We start from the raw sequence: 23162 nt of genomic DNA, 5'->3' as shown, positions 1-23162 counted from the left end.
GGCGCGACCGCTTGTACGACGCGAATTTGGCGATACGTAGGTCCGCAGGTGTCATAAATATTAGCATTGGCGACGAGTATTGTATTGTTACGATGATCGTGAGAAACAAGGGGAATCGTTAGAAATGCAAGCATATCGTTGAGTACTAAGGGGTGTCAACGAACCGCCTAATAGAAATATGAATCTTTCGTAAAGCAGCTGAAGGTGTTGACATGTTGCCTTCATAACGATGGTAGTGTGGCGTTACGATATCTGTGGCTTGCTTTGCGTGTGCTCCACTTATGGATCAATTATTTACGCTGATTATGCCATTGTCGAGTGGATGGTCATTCCGACGATGTACACAAGGTGCGTATGCAAGCGTTGGTCTCGCAAATTTTTGTACTGACGACGTGAGCCATGAATAAAGTACCCGCTCTACGCTTTCGGAATCAGACATGAAACTAGCGAAATCAGCTTTATGTTTATGGCAGCTCTATGTAACACTTCTAAAATTGGTGCAGATGTGCCGATCTTAAGCATGAAATGGCAATGTCCATGAAATGCAATACGTATGAGCGAAGTTGAATTGCTAGGTCGGTGCATATGTCACTTGACAGTGCATGAAATTCATCTGACGCTTCTGATCACAGTCGCCCGTTCTGCTTCTCTATATTTAAATAAACTCTGCCACAAGGTTTATTCTCAGCACATGTGTAGCGTTCGCGGAGCGCCGCTTCTTTGGCAACGAAAGCAGTTGTCTGAATACGTTACTGTGACTCGTGCATTTAGCCCGCGGGTTCTTTATGGTCATGACCGCTTCGTAACGGCACCGCTAAACCGTGCTGAATCTCTGCCCGAATGATCTGTAATCTGGTAACCGTCGTCGTGTTCTGGTTTTATTTGTTATTTGATATGTGAAACTCTCTTGCAGTCTTTGGGGTGCATTTAATGTGGTGTGCTTCAACATCATCGTGTTCCTGACGCTGATGGCACACACGAGGGCAGTATTCTCAGACCCAGGAACAGTCCCTCTACCTCAGACGAACCTAGATTTTTCGGATGCGCTGAGGGCTAACAAGCCTATAGATGACAAGGTGAGGGTTGCAGCTACTGAACCATACCATAATTCCCTTTCCCTGGCACCTTGAGTATATACGGTGCATGAATATATATAGTTAATGCCACCTCTTTGAATTTTGGCTTAACTAAGATTCCAGCAAGTGACATTAACAAGAATTCACTGGGATTATATATTACTGGCCTGTTTCACGTTTGGCCACACTATCAAAGAATAATGGCATACACTACCCTGCGTGCTGCCGAAGATCATGCTATTGCATGCCACCATCAAAACAACTCGCTAGTTCTTAACTTCACTTTAACACTAACCTAACGAATTACTGTAGTTATCATTGGCTCATGCATTATGCCTCATGACATTGATCGAGTAAAGCTATTGTGTCTTCTTTGTGCATGAGAGACAAAACTTACGAGGGGTCATTTCGGAATCCCTTTAAAGAAAAAAATGTACTTTCGAACATTCATCGGTTTTCTACAGTTGTCATGCTGGTTTTCATGCTCAACAAAGTGTTCTCACTTTCTTTTTTTTCTCACTGGGCAGGGCGACTGGACTATATGCTCTCGCTGTGAAACATACAGGCCGCCACGCGCGCATCACTGCAGAATATGCCAACGATGCATTCGCAGGATGGACCACCATTGTCCCTGGTGTGTTAAACATTGCTGACTTCATTATGTGCCTTTTATAGCAGCATTTTCCTAATTCCTTAGAGAAAATTTACAGTGCCATAGGAAATATGGGAGCCATAGGCGAATTCAATAAGTGTGAGTTCCCTTGATGCTTGAAATAGTGGAGAACTTCTGCAACAAACACTTCTACAAGGAAGTCACCTGTATGAGGAAAGATTCCAGTTGTATTGGCCAAATTCCTTTTTATATGTATTGCCAACACCTCCACTCTGTGTACCACTACAATGAAGGAATTTAGGTTTACCTGACACAGCGGATTTGTTATTTACAACAAACACTCAGACTGGCATTGCCACTGCCCTACGCAGCCACCATTGCGCTGCGGCGCACAATAAAGAGTGCCGACTTCACACCACAACAAGGACCACGTGGGAATGTCTCGACTCCACAGTGGCTATGTTAGCCCTGTCCATATGCCGAATAAAAAAAGCAAACAAACAGCCGACCAAATGCCGAAGTACTTTAACGAGCAGCATTATCATAGCCTGCCGCTAAATAGAACAAATATAGGCACAGCGATCTTCGTGCTTCCACTTGGGTGTCAGAGCCAAGTAAGCAAGCTGTAGGAACGAATCATGGAAACCAACACTGGCGAATTCTCTGAACTCAAGGGCAAGCACACTGAGGAATATTGCATGCACAGCAGGCCATTTTACAGCGATTAATTCAGAAGCTGATGACATGACAAACTTGTGAGGGCTTGCCACCACTGCTTTTATCCCCTTAGTGAGCGGGCTAGCATGTTGTTCATTTCTTTCTCTAAGTATTTATTCAATTTAGGTTAAGTAAAAGTTTTCTTTTTCTGATTGGGCTCAGCCTATTCTATTGTGTCAGTACTGGGCTCGTGCTTTATGACAAAGCAAGCTGTACAATGAAGGATTTTGTAGGTTCAAAACACTTCTGTACAAAAATGTTTAATTATAACTGCATTTGACAATTGTGACATTGCATTCCCATGAAAACTATGCAATGAGGACATTAATTTTCTGATTTCCCTTTTGATGCCACTTAGAATATCAATGGAAAATCAATTTGTTCTTTTAATCCTTGCAATGTCATTTCATCATACTTAATTTTATGTTCACAGGATCAACAACTGTGTTGGAGAACAGAACCAGAAGTATTTTATTCAGTTTCTCCTGTATGTTGGTAAGGGCGACCATTTGTGTCGATTCTTGATGTGTGATCTTCACTGAAAATTACTATACTTATATAATGCGTACTGAAACTCGTGCTTGCACTTTACAGGGCTGGGGTGCTTGTACATAATTGTATTAGTGGCTGTGTCATGGAACCTGGAATGTGCAAACTGTGTTCATAGCCCTGCTTACAAGCAAAACCGAGTGTAAGTATCATATTTGTCTTTTGCAATAAGGCGATGTTTGCTAACTTTTATTGCATTGGAACACACTGTAATAAGGGGCATATATTTCAAGTAGGTGGATAGGTGCATTCTAGCTATGCTAAACGTGAAATAGTTGATGTTTTCATGTCTGACATTACTGTAGAGAAATCTTGCATGGAGTCCACATTCTGTAAACTTGACAAAACTCGCTGGCGACTTGAAAATTCCTAATCTGTGCTGCTGTGGTCTGTTTTAAGATTTAAATGATTCTGAAAATGGCATTAAATGTAGAGAAACTAAATTTTCAATTGACCAAGTTAATTGCTACCTGGTAGGGTTAATGTTGCATCTATCATTCTCCAGTCCATAGCATCTTTCATGGTCCCTAGCTTCCTTTTCTGTTCTTTTGCTATTCTTAAGCTTTGGTCATTTACATAAGTTCTGGCTCTTCATTCGCACGGCTCTTCGCTATGCGATCCTTGTGTGGAAAGACTTTGCCAGAATAAAAAAGAAAGTATGTTTAAGTTTACCTCTTTTGGAAAAGTAGGATGGTAAAGCATTAATGTCCTTGTAATATTTGTATACTACCTTCACTTGCCTTTCAAGCACCAACAGCCAATTTCAATAATAGTAGTGCACTGTCGTTACAAAGCAGTGGTACATTCTACTTGGCAGTTTCATTTTGTCACTGTTGCAAGCAGTCATAGGGCATAAGGTATAAGCCTTAAGAAAGGCAATGCTTTATTTCTATAAATTAACCTGCCATAGTGGCTCAGTGGTTATGGCATCATGCTGCTGAGTATAATGCTTGTTCCCTTGCTAAAGCAGCTGCGTTTCGATGAGTGTGGAGTGCGAAAGTGATATTGTAATAAAGAGCCATGAAATCAAACTTTTGGCTTGAATTAAGAGTTGCATGTTTAAATGCAAGCGTCCCACAGCAACCTGACAAAATGTCAGTGCATTCACTGTGGTAGAAATTTATTTTTACAACGCTGTTAAATTGTACAGCAGTCCGGCAACGCTAATGGGTAATGAGGTGAAATCGCACCCCCAGCAACTGCTTCCTTGGAGGAAATGAAGTCAATCTCGAAAGCCATGCTTTTGGGTACTGCAAGCGTTGGAAGTGATTGGCAGGAGCTGAGAATTTGTCATGGTTGCCATGTGTGGTTTTTTTTTTTTTTGCATGTGTGCCGGGATGGTCAGCCTGTGATAGTTCCTGTAGCCATTCTCTGGTTTGTGCTGTTCTTATATTGCGAATGAAAGAATTGTAGGCACAATGCGCTGTGCAAAGAATCGAGGAGCTGTTGCTCACTTTCAAGGGAAGGTTTCTGCTGGAGCATTAGCACAGCTGTGGGCATGCATCATGGCAGTACGGTGCACAGGTGGTTTTTGGAGCAGATAACACAGCACTGGCCTTGCACTTCTTGATGACACACAAGTGATGCGAAAATGGTTGTCAATGTCGGTTGGAAGGGCTTAGAAGCAGCAATTTTAATTTGAAATTCCTGGTTAGAATGTATGCTGTGAGCACAGTATTGTGGGTTTAAACATATTGGCCACTTTACTGTCAGTTCGAATGATAAATTGCAAATAGTTGCACGACCATGTCGTCATGTCGTGGCTACTTTAACATTTGCATATGTGGTAAGGAACCCCAGATGGACTAAAATAATCCAGAGCCCTCCAGTAAGGTGTTTCTCATGGCTGCTGTGTTGCCATGCCATGACACCCTAATCAGTAAAAATTCCATGCTGCCCTGCAAGACAATCCTGGTTTCATTTTCTGAAGGTCACATGTTCACTGTGATATTTCTTCAAGTTGAGCAAATTGTTGTCTACAGTGAGATGCTGCATGCATTTCAGTATTGTCGTAATTGGGCTCTATTGATACCACAAACTCTAACTTTCAAAGCTTGCTGTCATGGACACTGCTGAGCTCTTTGCACACATATATGTGCCTTGACTGAATGCATGAGCCTGTGCAAACAGATTGTGAGACCGAAGAGCACACCTGCACAAGTTGCATCGCAAATGTTGCTACACCCAGCCTTTCCAAGGAAATTGTATAGAAACCTCTGGAAAAAAATAAATAAAGAAAGAAGAAACACATTTGAGCAACTAGCTATGTTTCCTGTATGTGTCCAGTGAACTTCAGATGACTGGAGCATGTGCAAAAGTATACTGATGCAACCGTGCAGTGATAGCTGCACAACAATAACCATTCTACTTTGTACTAAATGCGGTACTTTTGTGCAGTAGTACATTTACTGCCTAGATTGCCTTAGGTTTCAGCATTGGGTCTGTACAAATGGGAAAAGGTTGAAAATGTACTGTTGGTTCATCATCACTGGGGTGGGATGCTAATTTTCTGTGGCTTTTATGTTAAAGGGGCACTAACAAGAAAATTATTCAAGCAGTATTACTAAATTACAGTGTACTATAATAAAAAAAAAAGCCTCACTTACTGTGAGATGAGGCTTGGGGTGCTAGAAGAGTTGCGATAACGAAAGACTGGTGGTGTTGGTCACCTTGAGGCTCCTGCACCAGTTCGTCATGACGCCATAGATTTTGGCGACGTCTGCTCTGGTCTAGTTAAACTGCTTAAAAATGGATGCCAAACACTGAACCTGATAATTTTCAAGAACTTTTACCCAACCAAATACAGGGAAGTACTTCGAAATTCGTGACGTCACACTAAACAACTGGCCCTTGGGTTATGCCGCAAAATTGAAAAAAATTTAAATTTGTTGTTAATTTTTTACTTAATAAGCTATTATGGCAAAGTTATTAAAGTTTGGAAATAATACTTTAACAATCTAAACTAATGCAGTGTTTCTCTTTAATGTCCCATTAAAGAAACTGAAACCTCATTGTAGAAGGTGCTGTAAATTAAATAATTTTACATTGGCATATTATGTGTTGTGATTTATGATGAGCAATTGCTCACAAAGCATTCTAAAAAGGAATGCAATGAATATGTTGGTGTTTCTATAGTGTTAATGCTTCATTTTGAACTTTGAGGAATGGTTTTTGTATGCGCAATTTAATATCATTCTCAAAGTACACTGCCGATGGGTGTGTTGTCTTATATGTCCTCCTCTTTTGTCATTGCATGCAACAGGATTCATTCCGTCTGCCTCCTGGTGGAAAGCATTCTTTTTGGGATCTTTGTGATTGCAATCATTTGTGACCAGGTAAGAACCAACGTTGAGCCAAAAGTTAGCGTGAGACATGCTGAACATTAGTTCCTGAGGCGAATGAAAATTGTGCTGCACTCTTTGACTAAATGCTAGAATTAGTCTTGTTGCTGTTGCAATGTTTTCCTACTCATAAATCTGTGCTTTTATTAAGAAAAAAAAATGTATGGATGATATTGATTTCATGTGTGAGGTTTATCTGAAAACCTTAGTGTAGAAGTGCTGCAGCCTGTGACATCATAGCATGCCAAAACAAAATTTTTCCTCTCTGCCATACAGACAAACAGATTTCGCTCACATCTTAGTGCAAAATGTCAGACGTGATATTTTTCTTTGTGAAAAATGCTTTTACCAGCCTTCTTGTGCAACCTGTGCTTTTTCCCAGAATCTTGATACACTGAAACCTCGTTAAACCGTAGTTTACCGGAGCTCGGAAAAAGTACGTACTAAACGGTAGTACTGCTTAACCGAAATAGCATGAAATCGAGCATAAGATCACCCACTTACCTGTCAAAAACTGAACTCAGAGAGAGTGCGATGAAAGGGAAAAAAAAACATGCAGTATTTATTCACTTCGCGCGACAAAAGTGTTATTTTTGTTTGATGCCGTGGTGGCCTAGCAGCGACGACAGCGGCCTCGTGCTTACTGAAGCTGCGAGCCAGCTTTTCAGCCTGTCCCCTCTCCTCGGCAAACACTCGCATGGCAGATTCCTCGTTGGCGTTATATATTCTCCGTGCACGGGCGCGGTAGCCTTGCAGAAGTCGCGGGGCGCCTTAAAGGCAATAAAGGTTCAGAAAGCTTATCAAGGAGTTTTTCAACCAAATGTTACCCCCAATAAATAATCAAGAATGTCTTACCATCACTTTGGTGTTGCGATTGTTTTTTCTGAATTATCTGAACATTACATTGTACAAATATTTTTTTTAAGTGCCATGAAATTCATATCATTCATGTTTTACTTGCATGTATCTAGGGAATGACAGTGGAGTGCTTTTAAGCCTGTGATGCATTCCACATAACTCGTTAGGTATTTTTTTGCTGTATGCAGGCCACAAAAGGTATGCGAAATAAAATGCCAATTCGTTTTGTACCAGAAGTTTATGGAGGGGTATCTCAAAACTTGTGCTAGTTTTGGGATACTTACTAATGGCACATACCTTGAGCAGCAACTAGCTTCAGTTCCACAAAAATGCAAGATTTTCTTGAGTAGATTATTTCAAAAGTCTTTTCAGTATTACTATTAGCCAATCAAACACATAATTAAAGATCATGGCTAAATCTTTTGTTTTGTTTCCTGGGGCCAATGATGTGTCGCAGTTCTGTCTTTTACGCACAGCTTTTAAGGACTAGTTCATCTTAGTCGAAACGGCTGGTATTCAGTTGGAATGTAAAACTTTGAGCTAATTTTGGTGTTGTATCATCCACTCATAATTTCATTGGAGTAAAAATTTCATCATAATGATAATAAATTTATGTTAGGGGCCCTTGAGTGGACATTACATAAGGGGAAGTGAGGCAGACAATAATAAAACAGTACACATTTTGCATCATTATTGCAGTAATTCACAGAGTAAAAAATATACTACAGTCGACTCTCGTTACAACGGACCCTGATAAACCGACAAAAGATGTCCGTTTTATCCGACGTCTGTAATATCTGAAATGCCTCACTTCCGAAACTGTGGTTGTGATGTGTAACAATGTTACTGCAAAGAGTGAGTCACGAACGTCTAAAGTAAAAAAAAATAGAAGTCGCAGTTTTATTCAAGAGACGAAGCATCGATTGCGATAGCAAATTAGTAGACAGCTATGTGAAGTAAGGATAGCAATTTTTATCGGCCGTGTTAAGTTGTAAACATTTGCTTCCTAACTAAATTAACAAGCACAGCGTTGCGCGTGCACAGGTAAACATGAACACATCTTGCTTGATGACTGCGAAAAATTGCTGTCAAAACGTTGGAGGGCAGAAGCGCTGTAGCAGCAGCGAGCGAATTGACCTTCGTGCTGTCTCTCGCTTTAACGCGAACTAAACGTTGAAAGCACAGTGCATACGAAGCCACTGGCATTGGGTGTACTTTGTCGACATCGCAGCTTGCTTTCAAGATACGGCACCCGCACGAGCGTGCACTTTCTCCACATTGCAGACCGCTTTCAAGATGTGGCGCCCGTGTGGCCGTGCCATATGCAGCAGCCGCCGGAGTAGAACTACCCCCTCTAACCCCCACACCCCCGTGCCTCATGTGCAGAAGAAGACGGCCTCCCTCCCTCACGTGCTTAATATTGAGCCGCGATCGTCGGCTGACCCTCGCAAGTCAGTTGTAAGCCCGTGTAGACACAACACAGCAAAAGTCCGTTCTATGCACCTGATTTTGACAAAAATTGCCCCTGATTTTGTCTTCTGTAGCCAATAGTGCGTTGTAGCACAGTCCGTTAAAAGCGAACTTTGTTGCAATAATAAGATAGGTAGGGCAAACTAAGGTTGAAATATGGTCCTTTATATCCGAAAGTCTGTGCATTCTGGTTCATTGTAACGATTGTAGACTGTATATATCTTAGCTGAAACAATATATTCAAAACATAAGTAATTACAATAGTAACAATAAATGTAAACAAGAATACATAAAAATAAGGAATCTCTTTTTGTTGTTACTGATCCTAACATTTATAAAAAAGTATTCTTTGTATCAGTGCTGCAACCTTATGAGAAAAGTTTTATGGTGAATGTAACAAGGTTAGGTAATCTGCTACCCCACTTCTGGGGATATATCTGAACCAGGGTATAACAAATTTACTTTTATGAACACTTATGATGAGTTCGTTATATACGATAAAACAAAGCTGCTGAAAAGGCTGCGGTGCTGAAACACCCCATGGTGACCTAATTCTCACAGCAGCACGTGTAAGTAATTTAGCAACCTGGTACAATCTATATCTCTGTGTTTGGTTATGCGTTTTGTATTGTACTCTACCCCTTGGTTATGTGCTAAAGAATGCTTGCAAAGAATATGCACAAAGAAAGGAGAGTCACTGCAGGTGGTTCTGCAGTGCAGGTATTAGGTGCTTGGAGTTTGAAAGTATATGCAAAGTCAAGTTCCTTTTAATATATTTATTTGACATGAATACCACTAAGTTTTGCAAGTTTGATGTATAGCGCAACTTGGGTTCCTTATAATTTTGTTTGACTCTATAACATTGCCACTCTTTCATGATCAAAGGACTGAAACTGCTCATTGGGAAGTGGGAAGCTGCCACCAGCTTATAAATGTACGCTAGTGGCAGTAGCTTAGTGACTTATTGTATCTTGATGCTGAGAATGTGAGTATGAGGGTTAGACTGCTGGTCTTGGTGGCCACAGTTTGATGGAGGCAGAATGGAAAAGCACTTATGTTCCGTGATTTTAGTGAACCTTTAACAACTCCACATTGACCAAAATTAACCTGAAGCATTTCAGCCTTCCACTGTGCCGTCTCTAGTGGCTCTAGTGGCACACTAAGCAACATGAGTCATTAACAAACACAAGTGGGGTCTGTATGCCTTGGGAAGAGGTTCAAGCTGTGTTTTTATGAGCTTGTAGGGAGTTTCTTATCAGCTTTTCCTGGCCACACTTCATCAGAAATTTGTCATGGGCTTTGGGACTTACCTTGCAGATCTACCTGTGCCATCCGCATCCAAATCTTCCAGTCAGCCAGAACGGCAAGTTGGGCCAGTTGGTTGGGATTCATGGTAAGGTTTGTAACAGCGCACCCATGACAAGGACAACAGAAGTTGTCGTCGTTTTATTCCTTCTGTTGTCCTTGTCTTGGGTGCGCTGTTACAAACCTTCCAGTGAGAACTGGCCATAGATAAGGTGCCTGTGAATGTCTTTGCCTTCAAACGGGGCCTTTGTTACTCTTGGGCAGTAAAATTGAGACATTGTTTTTCAGAACTATTCAGACGTTCTGAATTCAGATTTTGTTCTAACAATTACAATTTCTCAGTTCCAGGCAATTCTTTCCGATGAAACGGCTGTCGAGCAAATACAGAAGAAAGGACCTTTCCGGGCAAGAAAGCCAAAAATGGCTCTTATGAGCGAAGTTTGTGGTCGTGGTGAGTGCGCTAAGTGCATTTTTGTTTTGTAATCTTAAATTGATTTCTCTGGAGAAACAAAAATTTGTGCAAGAACCATTGATGGTGATTGTCAATGTAAGGAAATAGCCTGAACGAATGAACTAGTGAGAGATAGGAGAGAATGTTTTTCTTGCCAAGTTTGACCACTGACCATTACTCAACCACCGAACAACCACAAAAACGACTGAAAGAGCCAAAGAAAGCTATTCTGTTTAAAAAAAACTAGAAATATAGCTTATACTACTTGCTATACTCTTAAGACTGTTAGTCATTTGTCACTTAAACAAACCAGAGCTTGTGTAATTTTTCTAAATATTTTTTTCATTTAAAAAATTGATGTGCGATAAGGGCTTTGTTAAGCCTACCAATAGATGCAGTCAGGACAAATTTTGTAGTGCACTCATGTTACTTAAACAATAGTTAAATCAACACTTTGCTTAAATTTATCACGGTCAAATCATTTTATTGGTCACCTTTAACCAGTTCGAGCTAGCTGTTTGGAGGGTGATACTACTACTCATGAAACAGGACATGACATGAGGCACTGAACTCTGTAGATGCATCTGTTTTCTGGTCAACTATGCATTTTAATATAGGTTATGGCACAATAATTTGAATGGGAAATATCAATTAATATTTGATTTATGTGAGAGGGAATTGGGGGTAGCACAGAAGTCCATTTGGGTAGGCAAAGCAAAGGTTATTTTGAAATCTGTGAAACAATGCAGGAGTAGTGATATTCACTCTGCAGACCGGATGCATAGATAGCTTTTAATATGAAGCATTCATTGGCTCATCCCACAAACTTTAGTGCCAAGGTATGTAAGTAGCTTCCTGTCTTGCCTTATTTTGAGCTTTTTCAATAAAATAAAATTTCATGTTTGTTTGGTAATGGGATCGAGCCTTTGACTCCCAGCATAGCCGCCCCATGCTGTAATTATTCGGCCGTGATCTCGCACATGCCTCTCTCATGCCCATGCCAACTAGCCTTTTGAGATGACAGGCACAGACCGACCGCTGTCTTTTCCGTGCGTCACGAGTGCCAGAGTGCCAGGTTCTCTAATTCTTGCCTTGTGGCAGCTAGCGCTTTGAGATGCTGTGTTCGATTGCACCCACTGTCTCGATCGGCTCACATTCCCCAGTTCTTTCTTTGTAGCAGACAACGCTACGAAGACACTGTGTGCATGCATGCTTCTGTGCGAACGCTGTGGGATATTGTATCGCATTTAGGATGAGCCCAGGTTGTAACAGAAGGTCATAGCGTTACATCTCTCGAGCAACAGCAAAACTGTCGCTATGCTGCTTCCGTCATTTTATCGTCGTCATTGTCTTGCTCATGTCACACACACACAATTGCATGCTTTACACAAACATGTTGGCGACCTTTTGAAGAACCTCGAACAAAGCTAGATAGCCAACTATGAGTAAAATGCTTTGCATAACATCAACTTCCACAGCTTCTAGGTGGAGACTGCTGCAGCAGATGAAATCTGCAAATTATATTAGCCAAAATGCCTCCTTGTCTTCCCTGTCTCACTATCTAGGCTTTTTGCCTAAATGTGTAGTTTCCAGTTTCCAATCAAGCTTAGAAGTCTCTTGGCTGCCACACTGTTAATAAAAAGAGGACCTTTTCTTGGGGTGTGTATTTGACCTGGTGTGCTCTTGTTTTTAAAACATGGCCTGTAGTGATATGAAAGATTTTAATAACTGCTACTGATTTCACGGAGTGTAATGGGGGCAGTGGTTAAAGGCTCCCATAGGTGGTGCACTTGGCTGCAGGTGATTATTTTGTCAGCACTGATAGTTCATATATATTAAAATTATTTATGGGAATAGACTGTGACCTTGTTGTAAAAAATATTCAGTCCAGTATGTGTTAACGACAGAGTTTGTGCTGTCTCTTCAAAAGACATGCAAATGTTCAATTGATGCTTTATTGCTCATGGAGAATAATATATGAATATAATGTAGGCACACACTTCAGAGTCAACTCGACTGAATTAGTATTGAATTATAACTGAACTAGTATTAGTATTGACAAATATTTATTGTAATCTGTTCTTTATTTTAAAAAATTTTAAGTTTGTTCTGTCTGGTTCCTAGCCATAGTGGTTTCATGTTTCATCATCTGTTTGTAGGGACCCCCTTCCTGTGGCTGTTCCCTTGCGATTCTGCACCCACGAATCTCGACGCCGTGTCATATGATGTGTGATGCCTTTCTCAGTGGAGTATCCGGTGACGTGCAGTTATTTATGTGTGAACTGTGAAATAGTGTCTCATCTTCAACTGTCCCATGTTCCCGACTGTTTTTTTTGTTGGATTGTGTTGATCGCATAAGTACTAAGTGTAGCACATGTGTTTGCTATTGCAGTACTTTATTGAACATGGGTAGCCCGTCAGTTTACAATAATCGCTTTGAAATAGTTTTACTGTTTTGACGGTCTGGTTCTCACCACTGGACTTTAAAACCTACAAACACGCGGCAGTTTTTGACACATGTCATATTTTGTTATTGTTAAGAACAATGAGGAATTTGCAGACACATATAATTTTGATGTAATGTAATGCGTAGGGCAGGTAACACGGGGACCATTAGGATTACAGAATGGGTGCCAAGGGAAGGGAAGTGCAGTCAGGGATGGCAGAAAACTAGGTGGGGTGGTGAATTTAGGAAATTCACAGGCGCAATTTGGAATCAGCTAGCACAAGACTGGGGTTTCAAGACAGGGTTGCTGGGAGAGGCCTTCGTCTTGCGGTAGACATAACTATAGGAAGATTATGATGATGATGATGATGATTTTGATTGAATGCTGCGTGTATGATAATTTAATGAGTGCTCTCGTATGCATTCCATTCCTTCTCATGAAAGGAGCAGAAAATGCCGAGGTACAATAAGTGGTTTGATGCTCTGTTTATCAACTTGCTCACTGTTTACGAAGCTTACATATGCATGCTGATTAACCGAATTTCCTAATGTGTCCTTCATTTGTGGATACCAATTCAGCGTGGCAATTTGGAATATTGTTTTTAGCTGCTCCTATGGTAAACAGAAGAAATGTTTAACACTGATTGCTCTTCTTTGATGCCATTTCAGTGAATTTCCTGCTAGATTTAGTGGAAATTTGGTTTCCCCACAAATGTCAACAACTAATATAGATTTTTGGTGTGTAGTAGGTTTACAGTAAAAGTCTTTCCAGTAAATTTTAACTGATTCAAAAAAATGTCCGGTGTATTCTAGCAGGTTTCGAACATTGTTTTAGTGGAACCTTTGCTAGGAAAAAATTTTATATGCTGAACTGGTAATAGGAGTTTTGTGTTAAGTGCTTGTCCTGCAAAATTTAGTATGCTATACAGTATCAGCCATTGCCAAGCATTTACCTTTTCTTTTGGTAACTTTTAGGCAGCTCTACCTGTTCTCTGGAAACACAGCGTTTCACTCGACTCCTCTATCATCTCTAATGTAGATACTTTGCCAAATGCAGCTTCTCCAAGACTTCTTTAATGCCCTTTGACTTTGAGTGAGCACTGGTTTATGGTGTAACAGCCTCAGCAGTCTCAACCACTCCCAGTAATGTAAACCCAGTTTTAGGGCATCTTTTCCTCATAAAAGAGTTTAATAACTCAGAAACTGATGTTCAGCACAGAACCCTGAGACAAGGATAGTATATAGAGAAGGCACACAAACACCAACGTATAACAAAAAGTTTATGCTGTTTTGTCTATCTTTTTATGTGCTTGTCTCAAGGCTTTTGTGCCAAACATTGCCTTCGGTGCTGTACCAACTAGGCTGCATGCAACTCAAACACTTGAGGTGCTCCTTCACATTCTTGATTAATTGTACTGGTAACTCCACTTAAAAATTCTGTTGTACAATAAATTGTTTAGCTGTGTTCCTGCTGAACATAAGAAATCTCAAAGTGGAGTCTTGTTTCGCAGTTCACTTTCAATAAATGCTCTTAATAAGCATCATTACTCTTGCACACCTTGTAAAAATGTCGTGTCTATGCTCAGCATGTGCCGAGTATGAGCATGGTGGTTTTTAAGTTAGAGCTCATTGCACTTTTATGGCATTAGGCACATTATCATTAATAATGACACCTAACGTGTCAACCTTCCGACCACGATCGACGCTAGCTCTGCTCTGCCTCCTACACCCTCTTTATTTTCTTGGTGTTCTTCATTGCTAATACATAAACATCTGGTCTGATACACAGTTCACAAAGCCTTTTATTGTTGTAGCCGATACCATGAAGATGAAATTTTGCACCTGTTGTAGAAGTATGTTTCCAAGGCATGGGCATTACTTGTAAGGTGTGCACATGTTGGTGAATTCAAATTTCTCACATCATAAGGTGAACAGGAGTCATAATGTGACAAGTACAGGTGGTTCATAATTACAGAATTTAAACTATTAACTTTACGAACATATGTCAGGCTTTCTTCATTTTAGAGTGCAGCTCTTAAAAGCCTGTTCCTGTATCAAGTGTTGGCGTCCTCGGCGTAACTAAGCGAACAAGCACAGTGAAAGATGAAAAAGTGAATGCAGAGAACAGCGGGGAATGAAAGACAGCAATAGCGAAAAGGATGTGAGAAGGAAAATGGAGGAGGAGGGTGTGGCAAAAGCGTGAGAAGAAAAGTAGTAGTGCTACGCAAAATGTGTTCTGTGGTGACGATCGCTACGGGATGGTGCTGGAATAGCTTCCATCGTCTGTTCACTGATGACGCCATTGATAAGGCATGCGACGAGTGTGTCCATCGATTCCATATATGGAAACAAAGCGTTGCATGAGCAAAGGCCTGTCTGCAGTGGATGCTGCGAATTGTGCCCATGCGTCACTCACGCACTGCCTTGCATGATCTCCCGATTGGCGAGGCAGTCCCACCACACTTTGCTCCATTGGCAACGTGCCACACAAGACAGATTGTCCACGCCAGCCAATATATCGTGAAATGAAAACACGTATAAGCTGCGCTTAAATTTCACATTACGAAGTATTGTAACCGTCGGTGAATTTTTTCACAAAGCTATCGATGCATGTGCAATTGTTGGCAGCAAAGAGAAAATGTTGATTTGGTTCCATTGATGCCATCAGTTGTAGCTCTCCTGACCTGTAATATATGGTCAGCACTTTTGCTTTGTTTTTAACGAACATGAGTCCTACTGTCAAGTGAAAACAAGAGCTTGGACGCTTAATCTTTACTATAAGAAAATTTTAAGGTGCAAAGCTAGTACAGACAGTCCATAGTTGCTCTCCCATAACAGAAAGTTTGCCGGCCAGCTGCCACATATGCTAGTTGAGTCTAGCGAGTTGTCTTTTATGTGCTGGCGACGTCTGATTTTTTGGGCACCGTAGGAGCCATGAAAACATCTGAAAAATTAATGCATGCCTTTTACTGCCTGCAAGGGCTCAAATTGCCACAAGCACATGTTAAATAGCTATGATGACCTGCAGATACAACTGTTAGGTGTATCGGTGCTCATACTGTGACAGGAGACGGTGGGTGCACACATGTGTACTTCAGGAATATATATGTCTCGAGTTAGTGGCCCCTTTCTACTCTTGGTATACTTCACCGCAATACATTACATATGTTTCATCATGTAACACTGAAGTAGTGTGGGGAAGCTGACTTTTGGGAGATAGCTTTATGCAAAGCTTAACAATTGCCGTAATTTGTGCACTTTGAAGCTAGCGGAGAGTATTTCAAAGGCAGGGTTGACACCATTGTAGACAGCAGTCAGTGACTTCTTTCAATGAAAAAGACGTCACCAAACAGCAGGAAGCTTGGTAGCGTATATCGAAGCAGCTAGTCCTAGCATTGCTGTTGTGCTGACTACAGCTGCCAACGGATCAGCATAGGAGAGGCTGGTTTAAGGCTGCAAGATAATGAAAATGCCAGCTTCTATGCTATGGATGTATATATACCTATGTACCTTTACCACATGACCGACTTCCCACACTTCACATACACTTTTTTTTCACTTTGACACTTTAAAATTTTCATCACATTGTGCACATGGTGAAGTTGCATTTACGTCATAGTTAGGTTTCGAAAAAAAATGGCCATACAGGTAGGTGTGTGATTGATGCATGAAATTGCTCACAAAATGAACAGAAATGAGCATTTCACAATATTTCTGGAACTAAAGTTTTGTACACTATTGTGGCAGGGTGAGTTGTCGAAATTGAGCCATTTCCTAATGTGCAAGCATATATAATGTTAGGAATTCTTTCCTTAGCAGTAGAGTAAATAAACAGAAACACAACAGCTATGGTGTCTTGTGCATTGAGCTTTATTCTTGGGGATTAAATTTTTGTTTTATGAGCAGAAAAGTTGGAATGCTGTGTAACTGATTATTTTAAAGATCACCTGCCTTTCTAAGAAAACAGTGCACACCTCGCCAATTTGTTTGGAAATGTGGTAGGCAAATGGCAGAATTTGGAAAATTTGGAAAGTGTCTATTTCTGAGTTTTTAAGTATGCTTACTATTTGGCAAAATACCATGCTGATTTTAGCTGTAAGTATTTCAATCTTGGGATGTTGTTATGTTGACATTTACTTATGTTGTAATTTATTTGTGCATGGCTTGGCCAGAGAAATTATGACCGGTGGTTTTATGCCACATGCATAATCTATTTCATGATTACTTGACTATTTGTAGGATAAGTTACTTGCCCAATTAACTGAATTGTAGTCCCTGGTACATGGTTCTAGTCAATTTACATGACGACAGCAGTTTTCACATAATTTGATTTCACATAGGTTTCTATTTGGCACTTTACATAGCATTCTTACCATGATACCTAACATGCATTTCGTGTGGGTGCATCAGTACACTGTCGAGTCTGTGTGTAACTGAAAGCTGCACATTTCCTCAGGCATTTAATATGAAACTTTTTGGCATCTTCAACTGGTTCCTTCAGGCTGCACTTGCAAAATTACAAATGTTTTGTGAAGTAGAAACCAAGCTTTATTACTAAATTAAGTTTGTTCTGATATGTGTAACAAAGCCTGATAATTAGCAGTAATTGAATCAAATGCAAACATTCAAAAAAAAGAAAGAAACCTTTAAATATTTGACCAAATACCAAATATTTCCTTATATTTAAATGAAGTGTAAAAGGTTGCATGGAGTTGGTTTAGTTGAAAATGAAAAAGAAGAGGCAGGCTTATACTTGATACATGTAATGCAGTTTACAAATGGACTTCTAAATGACCGAGGAACTTGTAAATGAGAATCAACTGAAAGATGATTGCACCTTGCTCACCATGATAATGACTACTGAAACGCAGGAACTAAGTACATTAGCAGATGGTGATGGTACAAGGTGTAATAGAGCATTGCACATCATCTTAAAAAACATGAGAACATTGTGAGACTGTTCAAGTATAATAAATTGCTTTACCTAAATCATGAATATTAAATCCTTGGCTGCCTATGGGATATTGATGGCCATCGGCATAGTGCAAATAATATGGGACGATGAGGCACTGAAAAAACACGCAGTGCTAACTTTCACGAGTAGATTTAATTCTGAGATGAGCAGTACATATATGCTCCTCTAGGCGCGTTGCTGGATACGTCCTTAAAAAAATGTCAGCTAACCTAAAAAGCGCATAACACGCATGACAACAGCAAGCTTGTGGTATGCATTTATGACATGGACAAAAATTCCGATTCTTTTGTTGAAAGAGCGATAGAAGGTTTGCTGGCGCTTGCATCACCATACATGGCTATGTATTGTGCTTCAATGATTAACCTAGTCATTTCATTTGCGCTCTTAGTCGCACACTTTGCAAACTCATGGTTGAAATGTTCAGAAGTGCTGTCAATAAATATTAAAAAATTGTCCACGTAGCAAAATATTTTACACACTTGACAAATCTTTCAACCTTCCCTCAAGGGCTCTGTCTAACATAGCTAAAAAAAAGCCGTCTGCCATTGTTCGATCTGTCATACATGAGTGTCCAAATCCGCTTGTAACTATGTTTGAAATGCCATGTGATGGTGTCGTCCTGTGTTTAGACTTACAACTAGACTTACAAGTTTTAACTGATGATCACATGTGCTGGTCTTATCATCCTCAGACTAACAATCCACTCCTCCCATTTAATTCAGCACATTCTAAACTTGTCAAGAGGGGAATAGTAAAATTGCACCTTAGTAATACATTGAAAAAAGAATCATGTGATCATCTGGTACACTTAACGTTCTGGCAACAGGTGAAGTGTCTATGACTCCCGATACTCATATCATATCATGATCTCAGTAGCAGAACTACTTAAGCAGGTTCGAGCAAAAGATGATGCACAAGTGCGCTCTATTTCTGACAAGAAAAGGGTAGCCGTCAGCCTTCATATTCACCATGTGTCACACAACCTGAAGAAAATTTCACAATGTGGCAATATTAGGGCTGCTTTTTATGCACCAAACAGGTTTAGCAGTCGTTGCTGGTAAACTAGGCCAGAGCATACTAATGAAACAAACTGTGAGAAAAAACACGGAGAAACATACTAACCCAATGGTTTCCTTGAAATTCACTGCAATAAGTGCACCTGCTGACCCCTCTTTAGCGAAACTGTTATTCTGGGCAAGAGCACAAATGGAATGACTAGGGTAATCATTGAAGCACACGGTAATCATTGAAGGACAATACATAGCCATGTATGGTGACACCTGCGTCAGCAAACCTTTCATTGCTTTATCAAAAAGAAAAGAATTAAAATTTTTGTGCATGTCATAAATGCATACCACGAGCCTGCTGTTATTGCGCGTTTTGTGTTTTTTACGTTTGCTGACATTTTTGGAGCACATGTCCAGTAAAGTGCCTAGGGGAGGATATATGTGCTGCTCATCGCTGAATTAAGTCTATTGTTGAAAGTTAGCAGTGTGTGGGTGTTTTTTCTGTGCCTCTTCATCTCATCTTATTTGCGCTATGCCTCAAAGTCCTCATATGCTGGAGGTGCACAAGTATTTTTGACACTAACGTATAAATGGGACACAATTACACATGGTCCTGTGCAGTAAATATTCATCAGACATGCCTGTGTTTTCGAAGAAGCATTGGAGTGCTCTCACTGTTTTGTGACACACTGTGTTTGATGGCTATAAACTATGGTATTGCCTCAAATTCATTTATTCCCTTCCTTCTTGTAACTTACTTGCATCCAGAATCTGCAGGGAAGGTGAACATAGGGTGAACACGGGGGAGCTAACCTTTCTTTATACTTTGAAAGAGTTGTGCGTGCCACAGGGAACCGGTGATAAGCTTGAGCTAGGCTTCTTTTATTTTTCTGGTTTGCGTTTTGCACCAGTGAGTTCTCCAGTTGGGGAATTTCGTACATCATTTTTATATTTTGTTGACTGCAGTATAACAGCAGCCTGTAAAACTAGGCTGATAATATTTCACTTCATTTATTTTTCTGTAAGGATAAGAGGGGCACGCAAGTGTGTGGCACACCGTAATTTCAGGAACAAAGAGCAGGAAGAGGAAATGAGACAGCTGATATATTTTTATTTATTCAAACTACTTTGCGGGCCTTTATTTTAGGCATTGGGTTAGGAGGGGCTGGTACAATGATATGGTAGTGCAAGAAAGGAGAACTTATCTAAATAAATTATGAAAGCATATCAACAATACAGACATAAAGCAAAAATAGGCAACTTTCTAGCTATAGCGTTGCACTTGTTAAATGAAAGTGTGTTTGAGGGTACAAGGTATACATTAAGATACATGCTAAAAAAGAAAGCAATGTGCGAACCTTTAAGTGTATATAAGAGAACTAAGTGAATAGAAAACATTTCAAGAAAATTGAAGGTAGGATGCTCCAAGCCATTTTATGTAGAACAATCCAAATAAACAGTGGAAACACATACACAAAAGAAAAGCAAGAAAAGCTAATATGTCACATATATGTCATCCCATGATGTGCAAAGTAAGTAGATTTTGGTGTAATTTTTAAACTTCAATGAACACAGCATGGAGTGTAGTACATAGTAGAGTGTTGCAATGAAGTGCTAATTTCACACATGTGATAGAAAAAAAGCGGAAGGTAATACAGAAAAGAACAATGCAGGACAATGTAACTACAAAGGAAAAAAAACAAGGAATGATCAGAGCAATCTTTAAACACAAGATAATGGAGCAAAAATAAAACAGCACTGGTATGCATACATACAATAATAGACAAATTTTAGAGCAAGAGGATGTAAGAGTTTAGTTTATCACAAAAGATTGTGCAATGTAAAGACTTGGCTATATTATCGAGTAATCTATTTCAATGTGTTATTGTGTGGGGAAAGAGTTAATCACTGAAAAGGACACCGGTGATGATCCTTTATGTTGATTTTAGTAACCCTATTAAAATGTTCTCCAGAAAAGAATTCCACCTGTGTTAATATTCCACAAAACATTTTATATTCATGTTCTTGTTTGTGAATGTACGAGTGCAGTGGAATTAGTAGTGTGCGTTTTATCTGTGCCACTGTTGTTCTGAGTGCTAGAACCAAAAAGTATGTACAAATCTTTCAAATCTATCTTAACCTTGTATTTTCTTGCAAATTGCCATTGAGTTTGTTGTAGTGTTGTGTAGTGTAAATTGGTGTGCAGCCTGTTGAACATTTCTTTGCCAGGGAGCAATATGGGGTATGGTCTTGTGGGACAGCTGTAATTTTGTACAGCTCTTCTGTAATCTCATTTGAAATGTGCCCTTTGATGTTTTGTTAATTTCTTTCGAAGATTGTCATTAAGGAGCCTCAATACCATATCCTTCCAAGATGCAATGACATCTTGGTGCCCAGCAGAGGATGTTGCAGATGTGGAAAGCCAGAATTTCTGCAGATATCTGCTTACCTAGCTTAACCATTAGTCTTTCTTACTTGAGTTTATATACTCAACAGCATGATGTCATTCATATTCAGTTACGCAACATGATTTAACCACTTCCGTGACCTAGCATAGTTGCAAAAGAGAGCAAACTCAGATGAAGGCTGTCGTCTTGCGTGACAGCAGTAATATCAAAAAGGCATCCTAGATGTCATGCGGCTCAGGTGAATACAGAAAAAAACTTTTATTGGAAGAAAATAAAGTGACTGATTTTGAGCATACTCATAGCTGCTGCTTTTATGTGCTGTTAATTCTTGAAAATTATTTTAACACTGTAATAACATCAGTGACGTCATGCGCTTTATGTAGCTTCCAAGAAAGTGGATGGGAAAATGGCATCGCGGTAGCTCAATTGGTGAGACCATTGCATTTGCAATGCAAAAACTTCGGATGTGATTCCACCTGTGGTAAGCTGTGTTTTCATCCACTTTCATTTTCCTTTAATTTCTAATTTTTACATTTCAATTAAAAAAGATGTAATTTACTCTTGGGTAAATTACATCTTGTTGGGTTGTATGAATGTGGCTTGAAGGCATGTGCACATTAGGTGTAATTTGAGTCTGTTGAAATAGTCTTTCTTTATCTTACTTCTGCTGTATTTGTTCTTTGTTGGCAAATTCTTCTGGGTTCTTAAATTCGGCCGCATTAGAAACGTCCTAAAGCAGCAGAGAGGCAGTGGATTGATAGAATATTACAGCTGCAGCCTCTTCCGTGTGCAAAGTCATTGTATATGCTCTGTCTGCTTTGTCAAAGGGAGGAGCTTTTATCATGTTGCTTGCTTTGATGTTGTCAAAACTCGGGAAAAAGCTGCAATTCATCATCGCCAGAACTGCAGTGGCACTAGGCGCAGATTTCATTTTTTGCATGTCGGATGCACATTTCACACCTAGCTGCAACTCCCTTGTGGCCGGCCAGAACATGAGGCAGACTTGTTCCTGATGAAATTTCTTTATTTTCAATGAATTTGCGAACATGTTATTATGCAGGCATACAGTGTTGGGAAAAATACTAATGCTTGAGTGGCTGTCACCGGCATTGCTTGAGTATTAGCACTGAAGTATGTCTGAATAATAAAATTGCATATGAGTGAGTTTCAGGTATTTTGATTTACCTATTAAGCTGCTCTGATCTCACTTGCTTTTATGTGTAAGGTGGGCAGTAGGCAACAAACATTCTAGCTCTTTGTGTTATTTGTTCGTGTAATTGCATTTTTCTGTATTTTGTACTCGCAGCTTTCTTATGCCATGTGTTTCGGGAAGGTTTTAATTATGAAACACACTGCTGCAGAGATGAAAATACTTTTAGGCTTTTTTTTATAACTAATTCACAGTAGCATACATGAATTGTGCAATAGCTATTTATGAATTGAATGACTAAAGCTGACCATTTTCTCAACTAACTTTATGGGGCATGTTGAAACTGCAACATTGAAGCCCGTCAATGCATAGTACAAAGCCATATCACATTTGTTAAAAATCTTGCACTTAGCGGCAACTTTGAGCAGTTCTTCAAAAAAAAGAAAGAATGAACTCATGAGGTCTGGCAAAATGCATTGCTATGCAGTGCAGGAATTTATAAAAAGTCAGTGGCTGAGCTTTAGTGAATTTGTTCATAAATAGTGTCTCGGTTCCTGACATCCGCCACCACTACTGATGTGTTGCCAAAAATATTGTCACTTAAACCTCTGCTCTGTTTGTTTAATGTTCACCTGAACTCTTTCCCGAGACATCAGATGTTCCTGTCACAAGTATGTTGTGGATGTTGTTGCGGTACAAGATCAAGCATGCCTAATGCATGCTTGATTTTGTAGTGCACTCGTGATCCTGCACTGTGTCACCCGATTGTTGGTAATAAAGTTTTCTTTTTTTTGTA

General features: G+C 39.9%; 1 protein-coding gene across 1 annotated transcript; it reads left to right on the top strand.

Moving 5' to 3' along the window:
- The first annotated feature begins 3 nt into the window (after positions 1–3).
- On the top strand, positions 4–23162 carry Dnz1 (DNZDHHC/NEW1 zinc finger protein 11). Its single transcript, XM_065447631.1, has 8 exons — positions 4–348; positions 914–1076; positions 1604–1710; positions 2840–2901; positions 3001–3097; positions 6218–6290; positions 10272–10380; positions 12540–23162. The coding sequence occupies exons 1-8, from the start codon at positions 230–232 to the stop codon at positions 12611–12613; spliced, it is 804 nt and encodes a 267-aa protein (XP_065303703.1). The 5' UTR covers positions 4–229; the 3' UTR covers positions 12614–23162.

This window comes from Dermacentor albipictus, chromosome 4 (genome assembly GCF_038994185.2).
Source record: "Dermacentor albipictus isolate Rhodes 1998 colony chromosome 4, USDA_Dalb.pri_finalv2, whole genome shotgun sequence".
NCBI classification, from domain to species: domain Eukaryota; kingdom Metazoa; phylum Arthropoda; class Arachnida; order Ixodida; family Ixodidae; genus Dermacentor; species Dermacentor albipictus.
The sequence above is the reverse complement of the archived record's forward strand: the minus strand, read 5'-3'. Positions and strand labels throughout refer to the sequence as shown.